General features: G+C 42.1%; 1 protein-coding gene across 1 annotated transcript; it reads left to right on the forward strand.

Moving 5' to 3' along the window:
* The first annotated feature begins 186 nt into the window (after positions 1–186).
* Positions 187–8,396, forward strand: fem1c (fem-1 homolog c). Its single transcript, XM_085475632.1, has 6 exons — positions 187–1,582; positions 4,473–4,642; positions 4,728–4,916; positions 5,209–5,720; positions 6,024–6,200; positions 6,368–8,396. The coding sequence occupies exons 1-6, from the start codon at positions 1,039–1,041 to the stop codon at positions 6,630–6,632; spliced, it is 1,857 nt and encodes a 618-aa protein (XP_085331758.1). The 5' UTR covers positions 187–1,038; the 3' UTR covers positions 6,633–8,396.
* Positions 8,397–22,447: the final 14,051 nt, after the last annotated feature.

Consider the following 22,447-nt stretch of genomic DNA (forward strand, 5'->3'; position numbering starts at 1 on the left):
CCGTGTGTCTTCCTCAGCTATCAGTGCAGTATTTGAGTCTTTCCTGTGCCTCTGTTTCTCTTTCTATGGTAGTAAGAAAATTCATTGGTGCTTGAAAAACACTCTCTTTTAACTCTTTGTTGTTGTCTGCGTAACAGGGCTTCCAGCTCTCTGATTGGCTGTCCATCTGTCAATCATGTGCTCCACTGGAGAAAAAAAAAAAAGACTGCGTCGGGTTTGTGATTTGACACAAACCGAGTCGTGATCATCCGGTTGAGCCGTGGGTGGTTAGTTAGCCTCCCCTGTTTACCTTCTTTTCCTTTGGCGGACCTGCCAGCTTGTTGAGCGGCTGTGTGGACGACTGGTAACCTGCCGTTTTTGTGGTAACGCCTGTTGGTTTTTGGAAGGGGACGAGGTGTGTCTGTGAGAGAGAAACGCGGCACGGTTAGTGGGGGATATCCCCTCGCTTGTTTGACTGAACGTCGTTTTTCCTGGCTAAGCTAGCATAAGCAGCAGCAGCGTAAACGGGTGGGGGTGGATTTCTACGCTTCGGCCCTTGGAAAGCAAATATAAATAACCCACTGAGGAGTAACGTTATGCTGGGGAACAATGACCAGCGAAGGGGACAGATCTAAGGAAGAAGGGCTTCTCGAGTGGAGCGGACATCTCAGTGGATGAGCAGCGGTGAAGAGTGGTTCGGCTAAGCGGAGCTAGTCGGTTAGCTAAACGGATCGAGGAAGTTGACTAGCCACTTTTGCTAACTGGGCTAAAAACGTCTGAGTTAGTAATATAGATTAAGATTTAAGTGGTGTCAACTTTTTAAAGCTGGAGATTTAGAAAGTCATGAACTATTTGCGGATTTTAATCCCCAACAACAAGAAAAGGTAGCGCATTGGTTTAACAGTTAGCTAGAAAGTCGAAGCTTGTTATAAACAAAGGCTGCCAAGCTTCACCTGTCCACAGCGACCTTACACATCCACGGGTCGTCGACCCCATTGTTTGACAGACAGCGCTGCCATTTTTTTAACTACCATTAAACCGTGAATTTAAGTCTCGGGGATGGATTTAAAGACCGCGGTGTTTAACGCAGCCAGAGATGGTAAGCTCCGGCTGCTTCAGAAGCTGCTGGAGAACAAAGATGGGCACGAGGTGACCAAGTTAATGGGCGAGAAGACAAACGGGGCCACCCCGCTCCTGATGGCTGCCCGGTACGGCCACTTGGACCTGGTGGAGTATCTGCTGGAGTGCTGCAGTGCTCCTGTCGAGGTCGGTGGATCGGTGAACTTTGACGGGGAGACTATCGAGGGGGCGCCCCCTCTCTGGGCTGCCTCGGCAGCGGGACATCTGAAGGTAGTCCAGTCCCTGCTGGGTCACGGAGCTTCTGTCAACAGCACAACGCTGACCAACTCAACGCCCCTGAGGGCGGCCTGCTTTGACGGCCACCTGGATATTGTGAAATACCTGGTGGAGCACAATGCTGACCTGGAAGTAGCCAACAGACACGGCCATACTTGTCTCATGATTTCATGCTACAAGGGGCACAAGGAGATAGCGCAGTACCTGTTGGAGAAAGGGGCAGATGTCAACAGGAAAAGCATCAAAGGTGAGTCTGTAAAAAGCTTTCCACAGTAAAATGTTGACTACATGGATGATAAGCCCTATTTTCTTTTTCCTTTTTTTTTTTTTTTGAGCCGATAGCAGATAGTTTGAGAAAATCGAGCAACAAATGGGCAAAATGCACGTGACACGCATGCATCCAAATATAGGGTTTGTTATCGGATGACAAAATTAACTAATTTGCAATTGCTTTTTTTCCTGTATGAAATGACTCAACAGCAAATCATGAACTTCTGGTTTCACAGTGGAAAGTTGCAAGCTAGCTACGTCAGCCTGGATGCGTGCGTGTGTGTCAGGGTGTGTCTGGAAGCTCATACTTTGGATGGTGTTTTCTAAATACAGGAACAATAAGAATTTGTCTTTAAGATCATTGTCTTTTATACATGTGGTTAAAAATAAAAGCACTTAACTGCTCAGGATGTTCATTATTTTCTCTTTCTATGGAAACGGCTGCTTTGGTAGGCTTGAATTCACGGTTTTACAGTGAATTACAACCACAGACCTTTGGATACCTACCTAGATTGGCACATTAAAGTCCCTACTTTTAGCTCTTGTGTGATCAGAACTATATAGTTGAAGCTTATACTTAATTTCCTGTGACTAGCACTAAACTCAAGAGCAGGGCACAAACCACCCTCTCTACACTGCTTTTCACAAAACAGCTGTATTGACATAAGAGGGTAAATCTCTATTATTAGATATGACTGGAAACTTTTCAAAAAGAATAAAGCTTATGTTTAGGCAGGAAAGTGAGCAAGTTAGAGGAGAAAAACAGTCCTGACAAAATAATCACAGATGACTAGACTGCTTCAGAAGTTGTGCCCTGCTCACTTCCTTCTCAGAAAAGTCATCACTTTTCAGTTCATGAAAGACTTTCAGTAAATAACCTGTTTGGTGAGGTGTCATCTTGAATCGATTAATGCAGACAAACAAATCTTAAATCATTTCTTGAAGTTTTTCCAATCAGTGTTATTTATCCAAACCACATTAAAACACTGATTATATAATCAAACGTCAGTTTAAACCATTTTTTAGTATAAACATGGCTTTCTTGTTGTTTACCCAGTTTTGCTTGTACATATTTAACTGAGGGGGGAAACTGTAGCGCTGCTGCTGCTGCTGCAGTTTTCTGTCCAGAAATGTTATGTTTGCAGAAACCAAAGAATATAACTGCTGGTTGATCCCAAACTAACCCTGTTTGGTCTCATCTGACTGAGTGTGGAGTAGCCTCAGAGAGCAGAAAGAAAAACAAACGCACTGTTAACCAGAAGAAAAAAAAAGGGGGGTGAGCTTGAAGTGTTTATAATTCCCAGTCATGGCATGTGTTGAATTTCCTCAAAGGGATTTACTTATCTTTATGGGACTCAAAGTTCAGTAAGCACGTGTGTGTGTCTGTAGATCCCTTCCTCTTTGGGGAAAACTGAACCTGATTTTTCAGGACTGAGTGACCTACTTTTAACATGCCAGACTTGAGTAAATGTAGCAGTGGTGGAAATGGTCCTGCTTCTGCTCCATGAGTGATCTTGAATGTTATTTTTTGTACTTTCAAATTGTGGGTTTGTTTTATTGTTTTTTTGTTGTTGTTTTTTTCCTTGGCTACAATACCACTGTGTGACTCTTGCACGGTTTCACTGACAATGTGACATACCCTCCAACGAAGGCAAACAAGTCAAGACTGAAAACACTGCTGGTGGAACTTCATTTTTCACTGTAATTGTTTGTAATAGGTTCTCCCTTTTTTCTTTTTAACAATAGCTTAGCTCACCTTACAAAGTGCAATTTCTCCCTTTTATCTGAGGAATGTGGCATTGGAAGTTTGTGGTCATCCCTAAATATTCTTACAATTCATGATGGAAGTTATCTGCCCTTGACTCACCTTTACGTCCTGCAGTCCAAAGAACCAGTGGAGTTTCTCAGACTTTTCTGTTGTACAAATGTCTGGCCCTGTGTTTTCCTTAATGGTGAACCACATAGGTCCATACGGTGGTCTGATATGCTAATTTAAGCGCGCTTCAGGCATTTTCACTCTGTAAGTTTGCAGTTGTAAGAAACTGTTATCAGAACAGCTTCTCTGAAATTCAGCACCACAATAACACCAAGGTACTCGAAGCTTGGTGACTAATTGTCTTCTTCTTATTGACTCTTAATAGTTGTATTTAGTCTCAGTAGTGAATGGAGTTAAACAGAAGTGTGATTGGGAGTACTTCCTTGTTTTGAGTTTGGTAAATTCCTGGGAAACCCCCAAGGTGGAGAGATGTCTTATTTTTGTTGCTAAACTGGATTAAACTAGATCTCTGGTATCCCTGGAATGGAACATTATCAATTAAAAGGAAACTAAATTAAATGGATTAAACTTTTAAAGAATGCATTTTGTGCTCTTCCTAGTTAGACATTCATATTTGTCTTTGTCTTTTGAACTGCTTATTTGTTTTTTTGTTAGTTTTTTATTGTGTTGCATGGTTTTTTTTGGTTTGTTTGTTGTTGTTGTTTTTCTTTGTCCGTGTTGTGCTGAAAAATACTTCATGTGATGTGTGTCTGTTTGCTCAAATCCTTTGTAGAAGTTGATTCTCTTTTTCTGTTCTAAAACTGATGAAACCGCTAAAAAAAGTGAATATGACTCATCTTATGGAATAAATAAATGTAAAGTGGTAGCATCCATAAGAACTTTAGCATCAGTCATTGAGCCTTTTAAATGTTTTTTTTTTTTTAATTACCAGCTTATGATAACATGGAGAGAGAAATTCCTTAAGTCTATATCAAGGTAATAGGATGGATGTAGTCATGGATTTGCAAACTGAATTCCTGCTAGTCTTCTGTGAGCTAATCTAGGTCTTATGTTTAACTCACTGCACAACATGCGTCTTCTTTGTTCACAGGCAACACGGCGCTTCACGACTGTGCGGAGTCAGGCAGCCTGGAGATCATGCGGATGTTACTGCAGTATGGCGCAACCATGGAGCAGGATGGCTACGGCATGACACCCTTACTTTCTGCCAGTGTTACAGGCCATACTAATATTGTAGACTACCTGACTACGCATCAGCAGGTCAGGCTTCCTGTCACCTACAGTTAAAGTTTGTTTGTGTAGAGTTGTGTGAGGATCACATAAATCACATATTTTGTCTCTGCAGACGAGGCACACAGAGCGCATTGATGCCCTGGAGCTCTTGGGAGCTACGTTTGTAGACAAAAAAAGAGATCTGCTTGGAGCTTTAAAATACTGGAAAAGAGCCATGGATCTGAGGTACATGGACAGTAACAACATCATCCAGAAGCCGGAACCCAAGCAGCTGATCATGGCATACGATTATGCTAGAGAGGTGAGTGCATTTACCCAGCACCACCTTAAAGTGGGCTTGCAATGTGTTTAAAGCTCTTGAAATAGGTTTTCTTTTCACATGATGTCACATTTTGATATCAAGATGGAAAAAGTAAATGTTTTCATTTTTCTGGGGAAAACCTTTAATGTTACACTCTGGTCTTTAGTATTGGAGATGTAGCCTAAAACTTTGTTAATTAGCTATATAGATTAAATCCAAGACCCATATATCGATATGCGTCTTGGTGCTGAAGTCACAAGTCACTCTGCTACTTTTTAAATCTGCTTTCTAGGTAACAAACGCAGAAGAGCTGGATGGACTTATTTCTGACCCAGATGAGATGCGCATGCAGGCTCTGCTCATCCGAGAGCGAATCCTCGGTCCACAACACCCAGACACTTCCTACTACATCCGTTACCGTGGTGCCGTCTATGCTGACTCTGGAAACTTCGAACGCTGCATAAATCTGTGGAAGTACGCGCTGGACATGCAACAAAGCAACCTGGACCCCCTCAGTCCCATGACTTCCTCCAGCCTGCTGTCATTCGCTGAGCTCTTCTCCTTCATGCTGCAGGACAGGGCCAAGGGGCTCTTGGGGACATCGGTGTCGTTTGAGGACTTGATGGGGATACTGTCCAAGAGTGTGATGGAGATTGAACGAGCCATTAAACAAAGTGGACCAATGCCTCCTGACCCTGCTCAGCTCAGCAAGGCCCTCTCAATTATTCTCCACCTCATTTGTCTTTTAGAGAAGGTGCCATGTACTGCAGAGCAGGACCATTTCAAGAAGGAGACCATCTATAGGTGTGTTCCTATTGAAAATCTCCTCAGTGTTGTTTATAAAGGTCACATATGTCTCTGTACACAATATGGCAGTTGGAAGGGTCTAAAAGTTTCCTGTGACAGTGATTTTTGTTAATGTTCCTTTCAGTCACATATACAACCGTTTTTTTAGCAAACCGGCAGGATGTTAATTGACCTTTGCCACAGGCTTTTTGCAATTCTGTCAGTAATGTTGATTTAAAAAAAAAAAACATTAGTTTAATCAAACTTATTGTTCATATTCATAATTCTTTGCCTTTCATTCTGACACTGTTGCATCTCTAGATTCCTGAAGCTCCACCCATGTGGTAAGAATGGCTTCAGCCCACTGCACTTGGCAGTCGACCGCAACACTACCTGCGTGGGCCGTTATCCCGTCTGCAAGTTCCCTTCCCTCACGGTCGCTTCAATCCTACTTGAGTGTGGGGCAGATGTCAACAGTCGAGATGACGATGACAACAGGTCTGTTTTTAAATATCGCGCTTCTGTTTCACCCACACTCTCCAGCTTTTAGTTTTCACCTAGATTTGTTCTGGGGGAAAATGGCAGAAAGTGGATAAGAAGACATGTGTGCTTGTATGTTGTACAGGATAATCCTCTTACAGATCTATTATCTTTGTATCCACCAGCCCCCTCCACATAGCGGCATCCAACGGTCACCCTGACATCATGAACCTGCTCATTTCCTGCGGGACTCACTTCGACAGCACCAACGCCTTCCAGCAAACGGCCTGCGACCTCCTGGATGAGAAGGAGCTGGCCAGGAATGTCATCCAGCCCATTAACCACACCACTCTGCAGTGCCTAGCCGCCAGGGCTATCATCAAGCACGGCCTCGACTACCGGGGAAACATCCCAGAGAAACTGGAGGCCTTCGTCTTGCTCCACAGATAATGATTGTGAAGGAGTGGAGAAGAATGGATGGGTGCACGGGGAAAAGTGTGAAAAGGAGCAACATAATCTCAACGCCTCACCCACAGGGTGCTTGAAAAACAGAGACAATTATGTGGGTTAGGTTTGCAAATTCAAACTACATGGAGAGTATGGACTTGTTGGAAGAATTAAGTGCACACAAAAAGTCCTCAACTAACCAGGATGGACTTAAAATGATTTGGATTAACTGGCCCAATTTTTTTGGGGATGCATCAGGAGTGGATTGCAACATTGACACAAACAGCTGCATCTCTGGATGAACTGAGCAAAGGGGTTTATGTATTTTTGCTTGAGGGTTTTTTTTTTTTTTTTTGTTTGTTTTTTTTTTTTTGCATATTCATCGACTTCTATTTATTAAATGAAACTTGAGAGATTTTTCTCCATGCTGGCTGCAACCCAGTCTCAACATTGCCTGCTCACGTCTTCTCAGTCTCAAGGCATTTCTACATATACTGGGAGTTCAGGTTGTTATTATTATTTTTAAAAAATATTTTTGGTTTGCCAACAGTCATGGACCCTTCCTCAGTCATTAGAATTTTTTTTTTTTTTGTTTGTTTTAGTTCTTTTGTACTTTTACAAATACACCTAGTTTTTGGTCATGCAAATCTGGACATCTGCCAAGTGCTGTGGATTCGAGACTCATTTGTCGTTCCCACTTAAGTGTACAACAAAGCTTTACAAGAAGGGTTTAATGCGTGCAAACACCATAAGTGCTTTATTCTTTCTATGCACAGGCTAGGCTGTTGGAAAGAGAGACTGTTGTATTCTGTGCCGGCACTTGTCTGTGCAATATCTCTCATGAGTTTTTGTGTTTACCTCATTGCTGCCGTTTTCTTCAGTATCCACCTACTTCACTCAAAAAGGAGGGGGAGAGGGGTGCAAAAAAACATTGTACTGATTGTTGTAAGACGAGTGAATGAATTTGAGCAACTGTTTTTTGTTTTTTTTTGCGTGAGTGCGTGTGTGTGAAAGAAATGCGAGTGCCCCCCCACGGTGCGTTCCTTGTAAGCAGAGTGGGTTTTTTGCTTTTGTTTTTTGTTTGACTTTACACAAATTGTTGACAATGGGAATTTTGGTGAAGTGGCGCTCATGGAGATTCCACAATGCACGTGACTGCCAGTAGAAACCACAGCGGCCAAACTAACAGTTCACAACCGCTGGCGAGTGCAGGCTCGTACACAGAAGTGACCTCTTTAACATTCATACATGGCCGACCTTTAAATACTGTCGTTCTTTAATAATTTTTATCCCCCCCCCAAAAAAACGTTTGGGTAAACATTGTCCCACTGTTCGCGTGCAGCAACATATCAACCAACCAATCACTGCAGAAGACCTTTCATGACAACACCTACACTCCAAACTAGAGCAGAGCAAGGGTAGATCTGTTTGTCTTATACAGCTGTCATCCAGCTGTGTGAGGAGTTGAAGACACGAGTGGGAGGATGCCTCTACATACAGAATAGGAAAGCTTTGTGAATTATCTCATTTGCACATTAGCTTTAGATGTGTGGGTTGGAAATTTTAAAAAAGGGCTTTTCATAATTCTTAGGATTTCATATTACAGTTTAAAAAGAAAAAAAGCAGACATAGCAAATGTATTGAGGACACCCAGGGCAACTTGATGTGAATCTGCACTTTACTACAGCGGAGTTTAAGATTTGATATGGCATTAATTGAGTTCATGTCTTAATAACCAGTTTGACAATAAACCCATGTTGCACTTGTCGTCTTGTCCAAATGTCTTTATTTCCTGGTTTTTCTCTCTTTGTTTTAATAGCTATACACCAGTCAGCCACAACATTAAAACCAGCTGCCTAACACAGTGTGAGACCCCTATTGTGACTTACTGGGTCAGGCACAAGGGACCTCTGGGGGTGTCATGTGGTTTCTGGATTAGGAAAGCTGGAGAAAATCCTTTCAGGATGAGACTTGTCTCCCATAAATGCCTGACTGGATTGGGAGTTGAGCAGTTTGGTGGCCGGATTGATGCACCTGGCTCTGGTTAGATTCTTTGCGCTGTGGCATTGACACATTGACAGCAGCCTCTCCCAGGAGGACAATGCGTGTTGTGCTTGACCTCCAACAATGTTTAGGTGGGTTTTATGTGTCTTAAGTGAACTCTGCATTCTAATAAGGCAATGTTACTTGACTTGTCTGCGGTTTTAATGTTGTGGCTAATGGTGGAAGAGCGCAAAAAGGCAACAGCTGATTGAGTCAGTGTTCCCACTGCTTTTGCTCTATAGTCACTGAGCAGATCTTTGAGTTGGGTGAAGCAAAGAGGACCCCTGAGATGTGGTTGCTCATGTTGTTCGTGAGTTGCTTCCAAGAAATGCCCCCAAGTAAAAACAAGCTAATTTATGACTTGCTTGTTCAATACTTTGTGCATGAAGCAATTAAAAACAGCAGCTGACTGGTGTGCAGAGAACCTTGGAGTGTTTATTCTTCTCTAGACTACAGTCATTAGGACCCAGTAACAAGTATTGTCTCTGTATCCAACACCCGATGTGCTGCGTTGTATATTAACTCTGTGAGGCTCAAAGCATCAAAAACACATCAGCGAGGCCCTTGATGCTCCACAAGAATCAACAAGAAAAATCTAATGAATTATTTAAAGACCCAAGATGATATGATTGGTGTTCAGCCATGCTGTGTTATGGCTCCACTGGTGGCAATGTCATTTACTTTGCACATTACCCTCCAGGATTACATCAACATTTCACCAGGAGCCAGAGGTTTTCTTATTTTAGAAAAAAAAAGGCTTCACACAAATGAATGGATTAACTTCAAGTGTGGTATGATATCAGTCGACAACAACGAGTGGATGGATCTGGACTAGGGCTGTTCGATATAACGCTATATATCGGATAACATATAAAAACGTCTATCGTTTCATTTTACGCTATTGTTTGTTTCGTGGTGTCGCAAAATAAACTGTTTACAGTAATATTGTTTCATCTTTTTGATGGTCACTGTAGTGGCTATATTAATTTCTTAAAGTTCTCTCTTTCTTTTATATTTAATATAACCACACTAAGGATGGACAAGCGCCTGTTTTTATGCGTTGTCATTAGCAACAATGACGGTAAAACCATCAGGTGTCCGCTTGTTTGTTCCACATAAACTTTTCACAATAAAGCTCAAGATCCTGTTGAGACTTTTCAAAATAAACTGAATCACGTGAAAGATTATGCCGAGTATTTATGGATGAGAAGCAAAAAAGAGCCGCCAGATGCTAAAAAATAAACCTTAGACTCAAACGTTAGAACAGGCTTTTCCCCGCAGCACCGCTGTGTAATAAATACTCACAAAGAAAACAGCGGCCTTTACAACTTATGTCTAAAAATGTATCGTTTCATGCATCTGTTAAAACACTCGACTCCAGGTACACGAAGCCCAGCTGGAAACACTTCATGCGGGTCGAGCTGCCCGATTTTCACAGAATTTACAGAAAATGTAAAAAATTTGTGATTTATATCGTTATGGGACGATAGATGTCTTATATCGGGATGAACTTCGGTGGTTTTATTTAGAAAATCTGGTGCCTACACTGCAGTCCTGCCAGTTAATTACTGATGTTCTTATACTTTTGGTTTATGGGTGAATTTGGGAGAAACTCAAGGCATCACTCAGCTAAAAGTATGACTTTAGATTTCTTAATTGATACAAAATCCACATTCACCACATGCGCTGCCTTGGTTTAATCTCCCGAGTGATCATAGCTACTCCCGTTTCAGTTTAACAAAGTGAAAGGGTGAAATGTAAAGAACTGTCATGTAACAGCCAGATGATGCAGCTTCCTCACACACAAACGGACAGATACCTTCACGAATACACATTTATTCCTTGCTTCCTCCACATGTAGAGCCGGCAGCGTTCATCCCCAAAATGTGAAACCCGTCCTGAATGTTCTGTGATGAGTCACTGCCAGGATCTCCTGTAAAGCAGAGAGTGGGACTTTCTTAATGAGTCACGATCACTGTAGGTGTGTGTGTGCGCCAGGCCGCAGAGGCTGGACTGAGTGCGTCTGGTTAGATATGTATGAATCTCTTTTACGACCTGCAACCATTTTGTGGTCTATAAAAATGGATTTCGCAACCTTCAGGGACTTTTTCAACCAGCCTTCCTTAATAAGTGGTTATAGCATGTAGCCATCTGAAATCATGTCACTCTTGTGTAACAGATCTAGCCACACACAAAAAAAAAAACCTCTTGAAAAGAGAAATGGAGACAAATAAACAGGTAAATCAATTTTCTGAGGAAGTATTTACAGCCATTCTTTCTGAGAAGTGCAATTGAACTTTGCTGTTTTGCATTTTCACAACCACGCCCAGAATTACCTTTCTAAAATTAGCAAAGGTATCATGAGGTGAAAGTGGACACATGTTTTTATTTAGTGTGAGGTGTAACTGTAGCTGGAAAATCTATTTGGTTTTACGCACATCTTCCATTCCAGCCTCAGTTATGCAAAGCTCAGGTAACCTTCTTTTCCTTCTGCAGGAACGCTAACATACCTCATTGATGATAATTGTGAAATATACAGTTTAGATGTTTCTGGGTCGAAGTGCACGGAACAAGTCGAGGCTTATCACTGTACTGGTGTTTACGTCGCTCAGCCCCACTAGAAGTGGCTCTGTGTCCAACAAGGAAGAGTTTGAAAAGGGTGCAGGGGAAAAAAGGTGAAAGGCTGATATGAGGATGTTAAGTTTGTACTAAGGCTGTGTGGATAAAAGCCAGAGTTTCTAGAAAAGGAATTGTCAGCTCAGCAGGGAGGGGGTGTACTGAGTCAGAGGAATGCCCATGAAGTCTCACGAATGAAGATGATGAGAATCTACCATGCTGAACTGTCTTTTACTAAAATTCAGGCTCCCTACCAGCTTTCAAAATTGTGTCATTCTTTCTCACTAAACTATAATAAAACGCCTATTCAAAGGATGAAACTGTTCATATCTCTGTTAAAATAGTGACATGCCCTTATTTCCACCAACACATTCTTATTAACTGCTTAACTTTGAAGTGTTTGCAAATGTATTTTTCTCCATCTCTTGCTTTAAGGTGCAGAGTTACACATGGGTACATAGGAAGGAGGTAAAGAGGAAGACCACAGAGGAGGTTTGTGGATGTATTGAAGGAGTAGATGGAGAGGGTTGGTGTGAGGAGGGTGCTAGGGATAGGGTGAGATGGACGATTTGCTGTGGTGACCCCTTAAGGATCAGCCAAAAAAAAAGGGAAAAGATTTCCTCATTTAATTAAATTCATTGTATTTATATATCCCCAACTCACAACTATTGCCTCAGTGTGCTTTATATCGCAGGCTACAGAACCTACAATATCAAACAAACTAAATAACAAGACAAAAATAGAGAAATCAGATGACCTCCAATTAAAAAGCACGTGGAGATGGTGAGAAGGAAAATCTCCCTTACCCCCCTGTCACAACCATTTGGGGTGAAGGAAAGAAAAGAGAGGAAAAGAATCTCTGTGGGAGAGAATGAAATGAAATGAATGAATATTTTATAATAATTCTGCTTAAAGGAAATAAGTATCATGTAAATAGACTTGGTCCAAGCACAGAGCCCTGTGGAACTCCATAATTAACCCTAATGTTTGAAGACGACTCCGCATTTACATGAGTAGGTTGGAGTCTGACAGATAGATATGATTCAAATGCTGCACTCTGGTCTACAGAAATGAATCCACTGTCACAGACCATAGGAAGGTTGTTAGCAACACCCACGAGTGCTGTTTCTGTGACACTCTAAATCCTGAGTGAAACTCAGAATAAGCCGTTCCCTTGCAGATGATCAGTTAGCTATTTAGTGAGGTTTGCTCAGGAATATGATTTTGAGCTGGTGACATGTTTGAGAAATTCTCTGAAGACTGTTGTTTCTCTAGTTGCGATTACAGCTGTAACAATCAGTGAGCTAATACAAATGAGCTAATACAGAGGAGTTTGAGATTCAAGCCTCATTTTAATTGTGTAACACAAGGCTGCATAATGAAATTGCAATGAAGCCCCTGCATGCCTCCAGAAAACTAAATATGAGTGAATAAACAGACAAGTGATAAAGTAATAAAGCCATTACTTGTGAAGTGTACAGGGTGAGCTCAGTACTTTCAGAGCCTGAGAGGAGAAACTGTCTGGAGTTTAGCGGTTTCAGATACTTCTGTATCACTTGCCAGATGGCAGCAGGGTGAACAGGCTGCAGCTGGGGTGAGAACTGTCTTTTAGTATCCTTTGGGTTCTTCGCAGACATCTCATCTTACTGATATCAGTGACTCTGTGGGAGGCTTTAATCACCTGCTCCATATATTCTGTATCTGAGAGCGATGCTTATGATGCGTCACTTAAACTCCAGACTGATTTTGTTTTGGCAAAGTGTATATACAGGTATGTATTTCTGCCATATCCAGTATAAAAATGACATTTTTGTATATATTTTTTTCACAATTACGGTGCTTTGACACTGTTTTGCCACCTTTTTCTATTATGTACAAGCTCAGTACAGCTCAGAAATAGCAGCTAATTGAATTTATTTAAACATTTGCACATTCAATCAGGGCAGAAAAAAGAAAGCGGAAAGTGAAGATTGAACGTGTAACCGTGAGTCCTCACTCACTGTACACAAGGCTTCACATCAAGTCTTATTTTTATGGCTTTTGGCAGTGCTGTCAGCTCGGCCTACTTCTGCCCTGTCTATATTTAGGGCTGAATAATGCCCTGCTGGAAAGCTGTCCTACATTAACCGTGCTCCTCCGTGTCTGAATACCTGCAGGTGAACTCACCACCAGATACCTTTTCTTTCCCCGTGCCTCAGCCTGTCTCTGTGTGCCACTCAACCCATTTCAGCTCGCTTCAGTGCCAAGACAAGCAGGATAATGCTACCATACAAAACCAAGACATGAATATGAATACAAAAATCTGGTCTATTGTCCTTTTTTAACGCTTTACTGCTTTTCTCTAGATTAGAATAATCCTTTAATTGTCCCACAAGGAGAAATTTGGTTGTAACAGCAGCCAGAAAGACATATATACAAACAAACAAACAGTACACAGGACAGAAACATACACAATTTTTCTTACATATTTACATATGGACAATGGTTACTATAAACAGAGTACTGTACAGTTAATAAATTAAATACAAATAACTACAGATAAGAGGCGAACCAGGTTGAATCGGTTGATTAAATTATTGCAGTTACAGCGCAGATGTAGACATCTATGTTTGTTGGGAGCAGTTCTGATTGTACAGTCTGACAGCTGCAGGGAGGAAGGACCTGCGGAAACGCTCCTTCATGCATCGAGGATGCAGCAGTCTGTCACTGAAGGAGCTCTGCCTGCGTTATTGTGTGTGGCTGTCAGTCTGCCATCTCTTCGATCCTCTCTGGCCTTCCCCACAGCAGCAGGAGACTCGAAAGCTTTATAAATGGATGAATTCTCCGGTCACGACTCAAAGGAAACCTGATTTTCTAGTCAGATGGTCTGACTTACTGCACAGAAAAAGCATCAATAGAAGCAATGTTCAGGGACAAACTGATTGCTGCTTTTGAAACTAATTTTCTTTGGACTTTGCTCTCATGCAATGACACAATAGGCAATGTTTCCATTTTTTGCTTAGTCATTTAACTTCTCTAATAAAGAAAATATCTCTTTAAGAATAACATTGTCTGGTTCTAGTTTCAAGGATGGATTTCATTGTGTTTAGTGATTGAGAATTGATTGTTTTGGGGTTTTCCTCCCTTGAGATGCTCTGCTTTCACTGCAGCCACATTCACTTAAGCTTGATTGTAGGTTTCTCTCATCCAGTTCTGTCTTCAGTAATTCAGATGCATGCTATGCTGTTCTGAGATCAGGTGATTGAGATGGCTATTGAAGAATATCCAATTTCTTTGCCTTGAGAAACTCCTGAATTGCTCTTGCAGTATGCTTTGGGTCCTTTTCTAGTTGCACAGTGAAGTCTGATCAGTTTTGCAGCAATTGGCTGAACCAGAGAAGAGAGTATATCCCTGTACACTTCACAATTCATCCTGCTACGTCTATCAGCTGTCACATCATCAATAAACACTAGTGACCCGGGTCCACTGGCAGCTATATGTGCCCATACCTTCACCCTGCCTCCAGCATGTTTCCAGCATGTCTTTCATTATTCATCTGACATTTTTTAGGTTAAGCATTTTATCTCTGACTTAAAAATAATAACTGGCAAGCTTAATGTATAAATGATGCAAGTGGTAAGGTGCTGTCCTAAACTCAATGCAACAGGAGCTCCTTTAATCTCCAATAATCTGGACTTTTCCATAACTGCTAGCTGCCAGATGTCAGCATCTCCCCTCTTATATATTTCAAATGAAGCTTTCAGCGTGGATACACGCAGACCACATTGCATGCTCGTGTTCCTGGCTGTCTTCCTGTGTTTGCTCGCAGCCCCACAGCTTTGGGACAGTAAATCTGTCATCGCCGTCCCTTTTAAACAGAGTTTATATGGAGATTATCCTCTGCATCAATTCACCAGAGGGTCACTCATTGCTTTGCTGTTTACTTTCATGGTCCAACATTGCATCTCTTTGGATGAGAGGAGCACCTGCTGACTGTTAAATGACAATGTGGTGACGGACAAAGGGGTGCTGGGAAAACGTGACAGATTACATAAGAGACTCCTCAGCTAAAATAGATTGGCAGGGTATTAATGTGGGGATCACTGTGGTCTGAATCTGACACTGGTGTGGCCTGGACACAGTCTCCACATCGCCTTTTCTCTTTCTGACTTGCGCACATAGTCGTTGATTGGAGCATGGGGCAATGCTAATTGTGTGTGGGTGACTGTGAGGGATAAATGATCTATTGTGTGTATGTGTGATAGAGTTTTCTGCTCTCCAAGCTCACTGGCACTAAAACTTTCCGCTTTGAGTCAGCTGTCAAAATAACACTCATATAAATAGAGGAGGAATTAGCTGGCATGGCAGTGATTAGCACAACAAATACACTAATGTAACACACATGCGCACAACAGACAGACACACAGGCCGGTCATCTTCTGACAGAGGATCTAACACTCAGATGGGCTCATTAATATACAGTGTTAAATCTTCAGGAATAATATTAAGCAAACATACTTGCACTTACACACACACACCATCCGCAAACACACACACGCACGTGTCCTTCCTGCCAAGTTTTTTAATATTTGTATTTATCTTCACTGATTTTTTGCCTTTATTGGACTTAAGAAATAAATAAATTCATGAATTAATTAAGAAAAAAAATATGTGGAGCAACAAAAATAAGTGGCTTGATTACAAGCATGAATATTGCAGCTCTGCTAAGGTTTATGTTAAAGCCTTTCATGCAGTTCTGCAATCTGTCACATTAATATTAGTTGACATGTCCTGTGAAACAAGAAAAAGGGGAAATGCTACAGTATATTATTGTTTATTCATTTATTTATTTTTGTTTCATGGCCGTGCTTTCAGCTCTTCTGCGTGACCCGGTGACTCAAATTCTAGTGTTTAACCCTCCTGCCATCCTTTAAAAAACTCACACCCATCACCCTAGGGACCATTCTCAGCCACGCCATAAAAAGACCATATATCCATATTTTATTCCACTTTAAATTAGCCAACCTTGTAAAACTACTTCTCCCTGAAATATTCATGTAAAGTTTTAATTATATTTTCGTTGTTTTAACCCTTCAAATCCCAGTGTTATTACATGAGCGCCCTGTGTTATAAGCCCCAAAAACCAAAAAACGAAACTAAATATTTCCACAAAAAACCAGTTGAAGTAATATGTGATTGTCATTATAAGTAGGCCTTTAGATGGACCAAAGATTGGCACCAACATACATTTTGACCTGCCATTATTTTTTTTGCATTTTTTTTGCAATTTAAAAATTAAAACTTCAAGGCCCTGAGTCTTCATTGACATCCAAGAAAAGAAGAAAAAATAAAATCATATGATGATAATTTGGGGTTGAAAAATAGCGTTTATAATGGAAGTCAATGGGCAGAAAATGGTCCCCAGGGTGATGGGTGTGGGGGTTTCTGCTGCTCAGCCATTTTAGGCTGATTTAAGGAATTCACACTGGAATATTAACATTGACAGGTAAAAACTATCCTGTGGCAAGTTTGGTTATATTCCACTGAACACAGTGGAAATGGCAGCCATTTAACACATAGCAGTGGCACAAAAAGGTCCCAAGAAGGCAGGAAGGTTAATAGTCTTTTACTTTGCATTAATAAGTCCACCCATAGAGTCTGAACGCAGCATTCTAACCAACCAAGTTTGTTTGTGTTTGCTGATAAGTTAACACTGCAGTGTTTTATCCACATAGCTCAAAAAAACTAAAAGTGAAACCTCAGAATATGGATTCTAAAACCTGTGGGTGACGTCATGGTGGTTACATCCACGTTGGCAACCCAACGATCACTTCCTGTTTTATATTGTAATCGCTTGCCACGTATAGTACACTGGTGCGGTTGTTCTGCTTTCTGCTTTGTTATTGCCTTTGAGATTTGAGATTTTTACCTGGTTTCCTGTTTGTATGTTGTATGTTGTATGTTGTGTGTTGTGTGTTTGCTGAGTTAATTGTTTGATATTTGATGCCTCATTTATTTATTTATTTATTTATTTATTTAAAAAAGTAGTAGATTTAGACTAGAACTCCTGCACAATGGTGCACTTAAGGACTGATTTCTAAAAAATGCTTTAACAGGTTGTGTGAATCCCATTTTCTCCTGTTTCTCTTTATCGGGGTCACAGGGACAGGGCGCTTACACCTTTGCCTATCCCATCTACCATAGGGCGAGAGTCGGGATACACCCTGGACAGGTCGGCAATCTGAGACAGGGTTAATGCGGAGAGCCCGGTGTTACCATTCATAGTTACAGTCACACCTATGGGGAATTTAGAGTGACCACTTGAGCTAACCCCACTAATTGCATGTTTTTGGGCTCCGGGAGGAAGCTGGAGTACCCAAACAGAACCCTCGCAAAATTTCAAATCACCCTAAATTGGTATCTTTCTGCATTTGGATGGTCTCTAAAGAGAAAATCTAACTTTTCGGAGGGCATGATCACAGTGATGTTTGAGGAAATTCAAGCCAGGTAATCAATTATTAGCAGGACTATTTAATAGGAGCTAAAAAACCTAAGATTGTGCTGCCCAAACTGTGGCCGACACGCATCCCACACAAAATTATCAGGGAAATTAATATTGTACAGACTTTGTTTATGAGACGAGATTGCTTCCAGAACAATTGTAAGGGTTCGTGAATAAATACTTCTGCAGGTTGTTCAGAAAGCTGCTGCAGGGCTTCTGACTACCACTGCTAATTCAGTTCTTCTGACTCTCCGTTAACCTCAAAGTCTTTTTAGGTGGCTTTGACTTTTAGAGCTCTGCACAGACAAGCTCTGGTACACATCAGTAAACTTTTACATACATTAGCAGCAGGCCCCAGAGGTCATGTGATCAGTACCTGCTGACTGTGCATCAATCAAAACAGAGAACTGAAGTAGGCAGAGCTCTGTCCCACTCAGTCTGAGATCTGCTTTTTAAATTTTTTTCCAAATTTGCTTTTGGAAAGTTGGGGGAAAGTTTTGGCTGTATGGCTTCAGTGCTTCTCATCTGTCAGACTGTAAATGTACTGTTGAAATAGTGGATGCTCAGTCCTCAGTGTGCTCTGAAAGCTTTACTTCAGATATTTTTCTATCTTTGTGTCTGTCCCTTGTGATTTCAATGCTCATATCAGGCACTCAGCTCTGAAGATACTCTTGGACGGATCTGCTTCATCGCTCTTCTACTCATGCTCTGTAGCTAATTTGGCTTGCCCGGTGCAGCTGATACTGGTAGCTGTCCAGGCACGAACATGCACAAGAGTGGGCATCCTGAAACTCAAGTATTGTTCAAAGTAAACGATTGCTGGCAGCACTGACGCTGAAAGAGCCAGGAGTCATTTTACACAGAGATTAATCAGGCATTTGAAACTTCGGTCTCCAGAGACCAGAGGCTGCTCATTTATAGCGTGTGAAGCTCAGAATGATTTGATATAGAGAACTGTAAACTGACTTCATCCCCCTTATCACTGTCTCTGGCTTCATGATATTTCTTTTCACTACAATTGTGCTGGATCCTGCTGCATAGGTTTTAAAAGACTAATCTGCTGAACTGTATACACTGATCAGACATGACATTATGACGACTGGCGGGTGAAGTGAATAATGCAGATTGTCTCTTCATCGTGGCACATATTAGTAGGTGGGATATATTAGGGAACAAGTGAACATTTCGTCTTCAAGGTTGATGTGTTAGAAGCTCTTGTGGGCTGTCCCCTGTCTGCATTGGTCAGTATCTATCAAAAGTGGTCCAAAGAAGGAACAGTGGTGAACCAGTCACAGCGTCATGGGCAGCCAAGAGTGGCCTGTGTGGTGTGCTTCAACAGACGAGCTACTTTAGCTCAAGTTGCTGAAAACGTTTGTGCTGCTTCTCAGGGTGCCCGTGCTGACCTCTCTCCCCTACTGAACGTGCCAAAAATGGGCACATGAGCATCCAAACTGGACCATGGAGCAATGGAAGGAGGCGGCTTGGTCTGATTAATCATGTTGTCTTTTACATCATGTGCATGTGCGTTGCTTACCTGGAGAACACCTGACACCAGTATGCACTACAGGAAGAAGGCAGTCTGATTCTTGGGTCATGTCATTCATGGGGGTGTTACTTTGACACATACCACCTACCTAAGCATTGCTGCAGACCATGCACACCCTTGGAAACGGTATTCGCTGATGGCTGTGGCCTCTTTCAGCAGGATAATGTTCAGTGCCGAAAAGAAAAAAAATGGTTCAGGAAAAGTTTGAGGAGCACACCAACAAGTTTAAGGTGTTGACTTGGCCTCCAAATTCCCAGATCTTACTCCAATCGAGCATCTGTGGGATGTGCTGGACAAACAAGTCCGATCCATGTAGATAGATAGATAGATAGATAGATAGATAGATAGATAGATAGATAGATAGATAGATAGATAGATAGATAGATAGATAGATAGATAGATAGATAGATAGATAGATAGATAGATAGATAGATAGATAGATAGATAGATAGATAGATAGATAGATGAAACTTTATTAATCCCTCGGGTGGGTTCCTCCGGGAAATTCAGTTTCCAGTAGCAAAGCACCGATAGAAGTTGCACGTTACAGATACATTAGGGGAATGAGAGTAAGGATATAAGCATAAATACACCATATATACACATATACACATATATAGATACAGAATATACAATATGGATAAATAGGATTGCTCATTTGAGTGAGTATATTGCACAGTGATTATTGCACAGTCAAATATAAGAAAGAGACAAAAAACAAAAAACAAATATTGCAAATATTGCACCGTGTAGAAAAGCACCTACAACTCAGTTGCTCCTGCCCTCCCTTGTCCTCCTGTTTCTCCTCCCTCTCCCCTCCAGTGATGGCGTGTGGGACAAAGGAGTTTTTAAGTCTGTTGGTTTTTGACTTTGGGAGAAGCTGCCTGTCGCTGAATAGGCTCCTCTGATTGTTTACGACCGTGTGCAGAGGATGCCCGGCATTGTTCATAATGTCCATCAGTTTCTTTAAGGTCCTCTTCTCTGCCACTGTCACCAGAGTGTCCAGCTTCATGCCGACCACAGAGCTAGCCTTCCTGATTAGTTTCTCCAGTCTGGATGAGTCCTTCTTTGCTGTGCTGCTCCCCCAGCACACCACGCCATAGAAAAGGACTCCTGCGACCACTGACTGGTAAAACATCCTCAGGAGCTTCCTGCAGATGTTGAAAGACCTCAGCCTCCTGAGGAAGTACAGTCGGCTTTGGCCTTTTTTATACAGGTGCTCTGTGTTGCATGACCAGTCCAGTTTGTTGTCCACCCACAGCCCGAGGTACTTGTATGTGTTGGCCACCTCCACCTCCTCTCCCTCTATCTGAACTGGCAGTGGACCTGCTCTGGACCTCCCAAAATCCACAACCAGTTCCTTGGTCTTTGAAGTGTTGAGTTGCAGGTGGTTTGTGTGACTCCATGTGACAAAGTTCCTCACCAGACTTCTGTACTCCTCTTCCTGGTCATCCCAGATACACCCCATGATGGCTGTGTCATCTGCAAACTTCTGAATGTGGCATAATTCAGAGTTATAGCAGAAGTCAGAGGTGTACAGGGTAAAGAGAAGTGGGGACAGCACAGTTCCCTGTGGTGCTCCTGTGCTGCTGACCACAGTGTCCGACGTGATGTCCTTCAGCCTGACGTACTGTGGCCTGTCGGTGAGGTAGTCGGAGATGTAGGTCCCACATCTCAACTTAAACAGAGTTAAATGATCTGTTGCTAACTTCTTGATGCCAGATACCACAGCACACCTTCAGGGGACTAATAGAGTCGGGTCAGCAAAAGGTGGAACAGCACAATATTGTTGTTTCACCAATTAAACCTATTTTCTTTATAAATGTTGTGATGCAAGTTGTTGAGCTTTCATTTATCAGTCACGCACATTAAACTGTTATTGCCACTTACTGTAGAGAACTGCAGTTTTACAGGCTAGATAAGAGGAAAGTGAGTTAAATTAGCAAACACAAACACCGATATCAGCGTCTGCACTCCCTGCCTTATCATTATGAATCATCAGAAAGTGGCAGTCATGTTCTGCTACAGCAGATGCTCACATTTATTTTTATTTTTTTAATTCTATCTGCCTCACAGAAAGCACGTCGAGCTGAAAGCGTTTCTCTGGTTTCGGATGTTTATTACAGTCAGAATATTTTCCTCTTCTATTGCTCTAATGAAAAGCATTCAGGTTACATTACAGAAAAGCGTTTTCCCGAGATAAGAAATGCTTCCATTTCCATTCAGTGCTTCCATTAAAATGCAGCTTGTACAACAACAGTTCCTCCTGATCAGTGAAATTGTTTGGCGGCGCCCACATTTGTTGCCAATGCCAAACCATCTGCCACAAAGCAGCACTGACTCATCAGAGCCGCCTGCGCTCTCTTTTGAGAATCCATAATTTCCACAAGGTACCTCCTTTTCTGTCTCGTAACAATGTACTGCACCTTGCCCGGTGTTTCTCTGCGGCTCTGCGGCGCTGAAACGAACTCAGACCTGAGTATGTGGGTGCAGAAGTGCAGCAGATAAAAGAGCAGTCGTGGCTCAGAAGCTCAGCTGTGAGGCAACTGTGCAAGTAATACATAACTCTGGGGGTTGGTGGGGGGGCATCCAGATTTCACGAGCAAGCACCAGGAGAAGGAGTGCTAGATGGAGACTAGACTAGATGAAGAACATGGGCTTTGGGAAAGGTTTCGCTCGAGGATCAATGTGAGTCAGTGTCAGGCAGAAGAAGAGGGAGAGGCAAAGGTAGGCATTTATGACAGGATGGGTGCGGCCCTGTTCCTGAACCTCACAGTTATTTCCAATCACGCACGTCAAACCTATCCCACTCATTCAGCTTTATGCCTCATTGTCTGGTTCACTTGTTGGACTGTTCTGTCATGCCTCTGTTGCTCAGGCTTACACTGATTTGCACGTGTGAAAAAGTGTGCACACACACACTCACACACACACACATACACACACTCACACACACATATATTGTCTCTTTCGCTTTCTCTCTCTCGCTCACTCCCGACCTCGGCACCTATCAGTAGCTGATAATCTAACCAAAAAGTGGCGGCAGCATTCGCTCTGATCCTGAGTTGCTGGGCACAGGCGGCGACAGATCCAGTGTCTGGAGGATAAATTTGATGCTCCAGCCTGCTGGTG

The sequence above is a fragment of the Copadichromis virginalis genome, linkage group LG12 (genome assembly GCF_057382275.1).
Source record: "Copadichromis virginalis isolate Kocher_CV1m ecotype Utaka linkage group LG12, C_Virginalis_male_GT1.1, whole genome shotgun sequence".
Lineage (NCBI taxonomy): Eukaryota > Metazoa > Chordata > Actinopteri > Cichliformes > Cichlidae > Copadichromis > Copadichromis virginalis.

Bases quoted from the DNA above. Each gene is read 5' to 3' on its own strand.
- fem1c (XM_085475632.1), top strand. From the start codon at position 1,039: ATGGATTTAAAGACCGCGGTGTTTAACGCAGCCAGAGATGGTAAGCTC. The intron at 4,917-5,208 runs GTGAGTGCATTT...TCTGCTTTCTAG, and splicing joins CATACGATTATGCTAGAGAG to GTAACAAACGCAGAAGAGCT. The intron at 6,201-6,367 runs GTCTGTTTTTAA...TGTATCCACCAG, and splicing joins CGAGATGACGATGACAACAG to CCCCCTCCACATAGCGGCAT.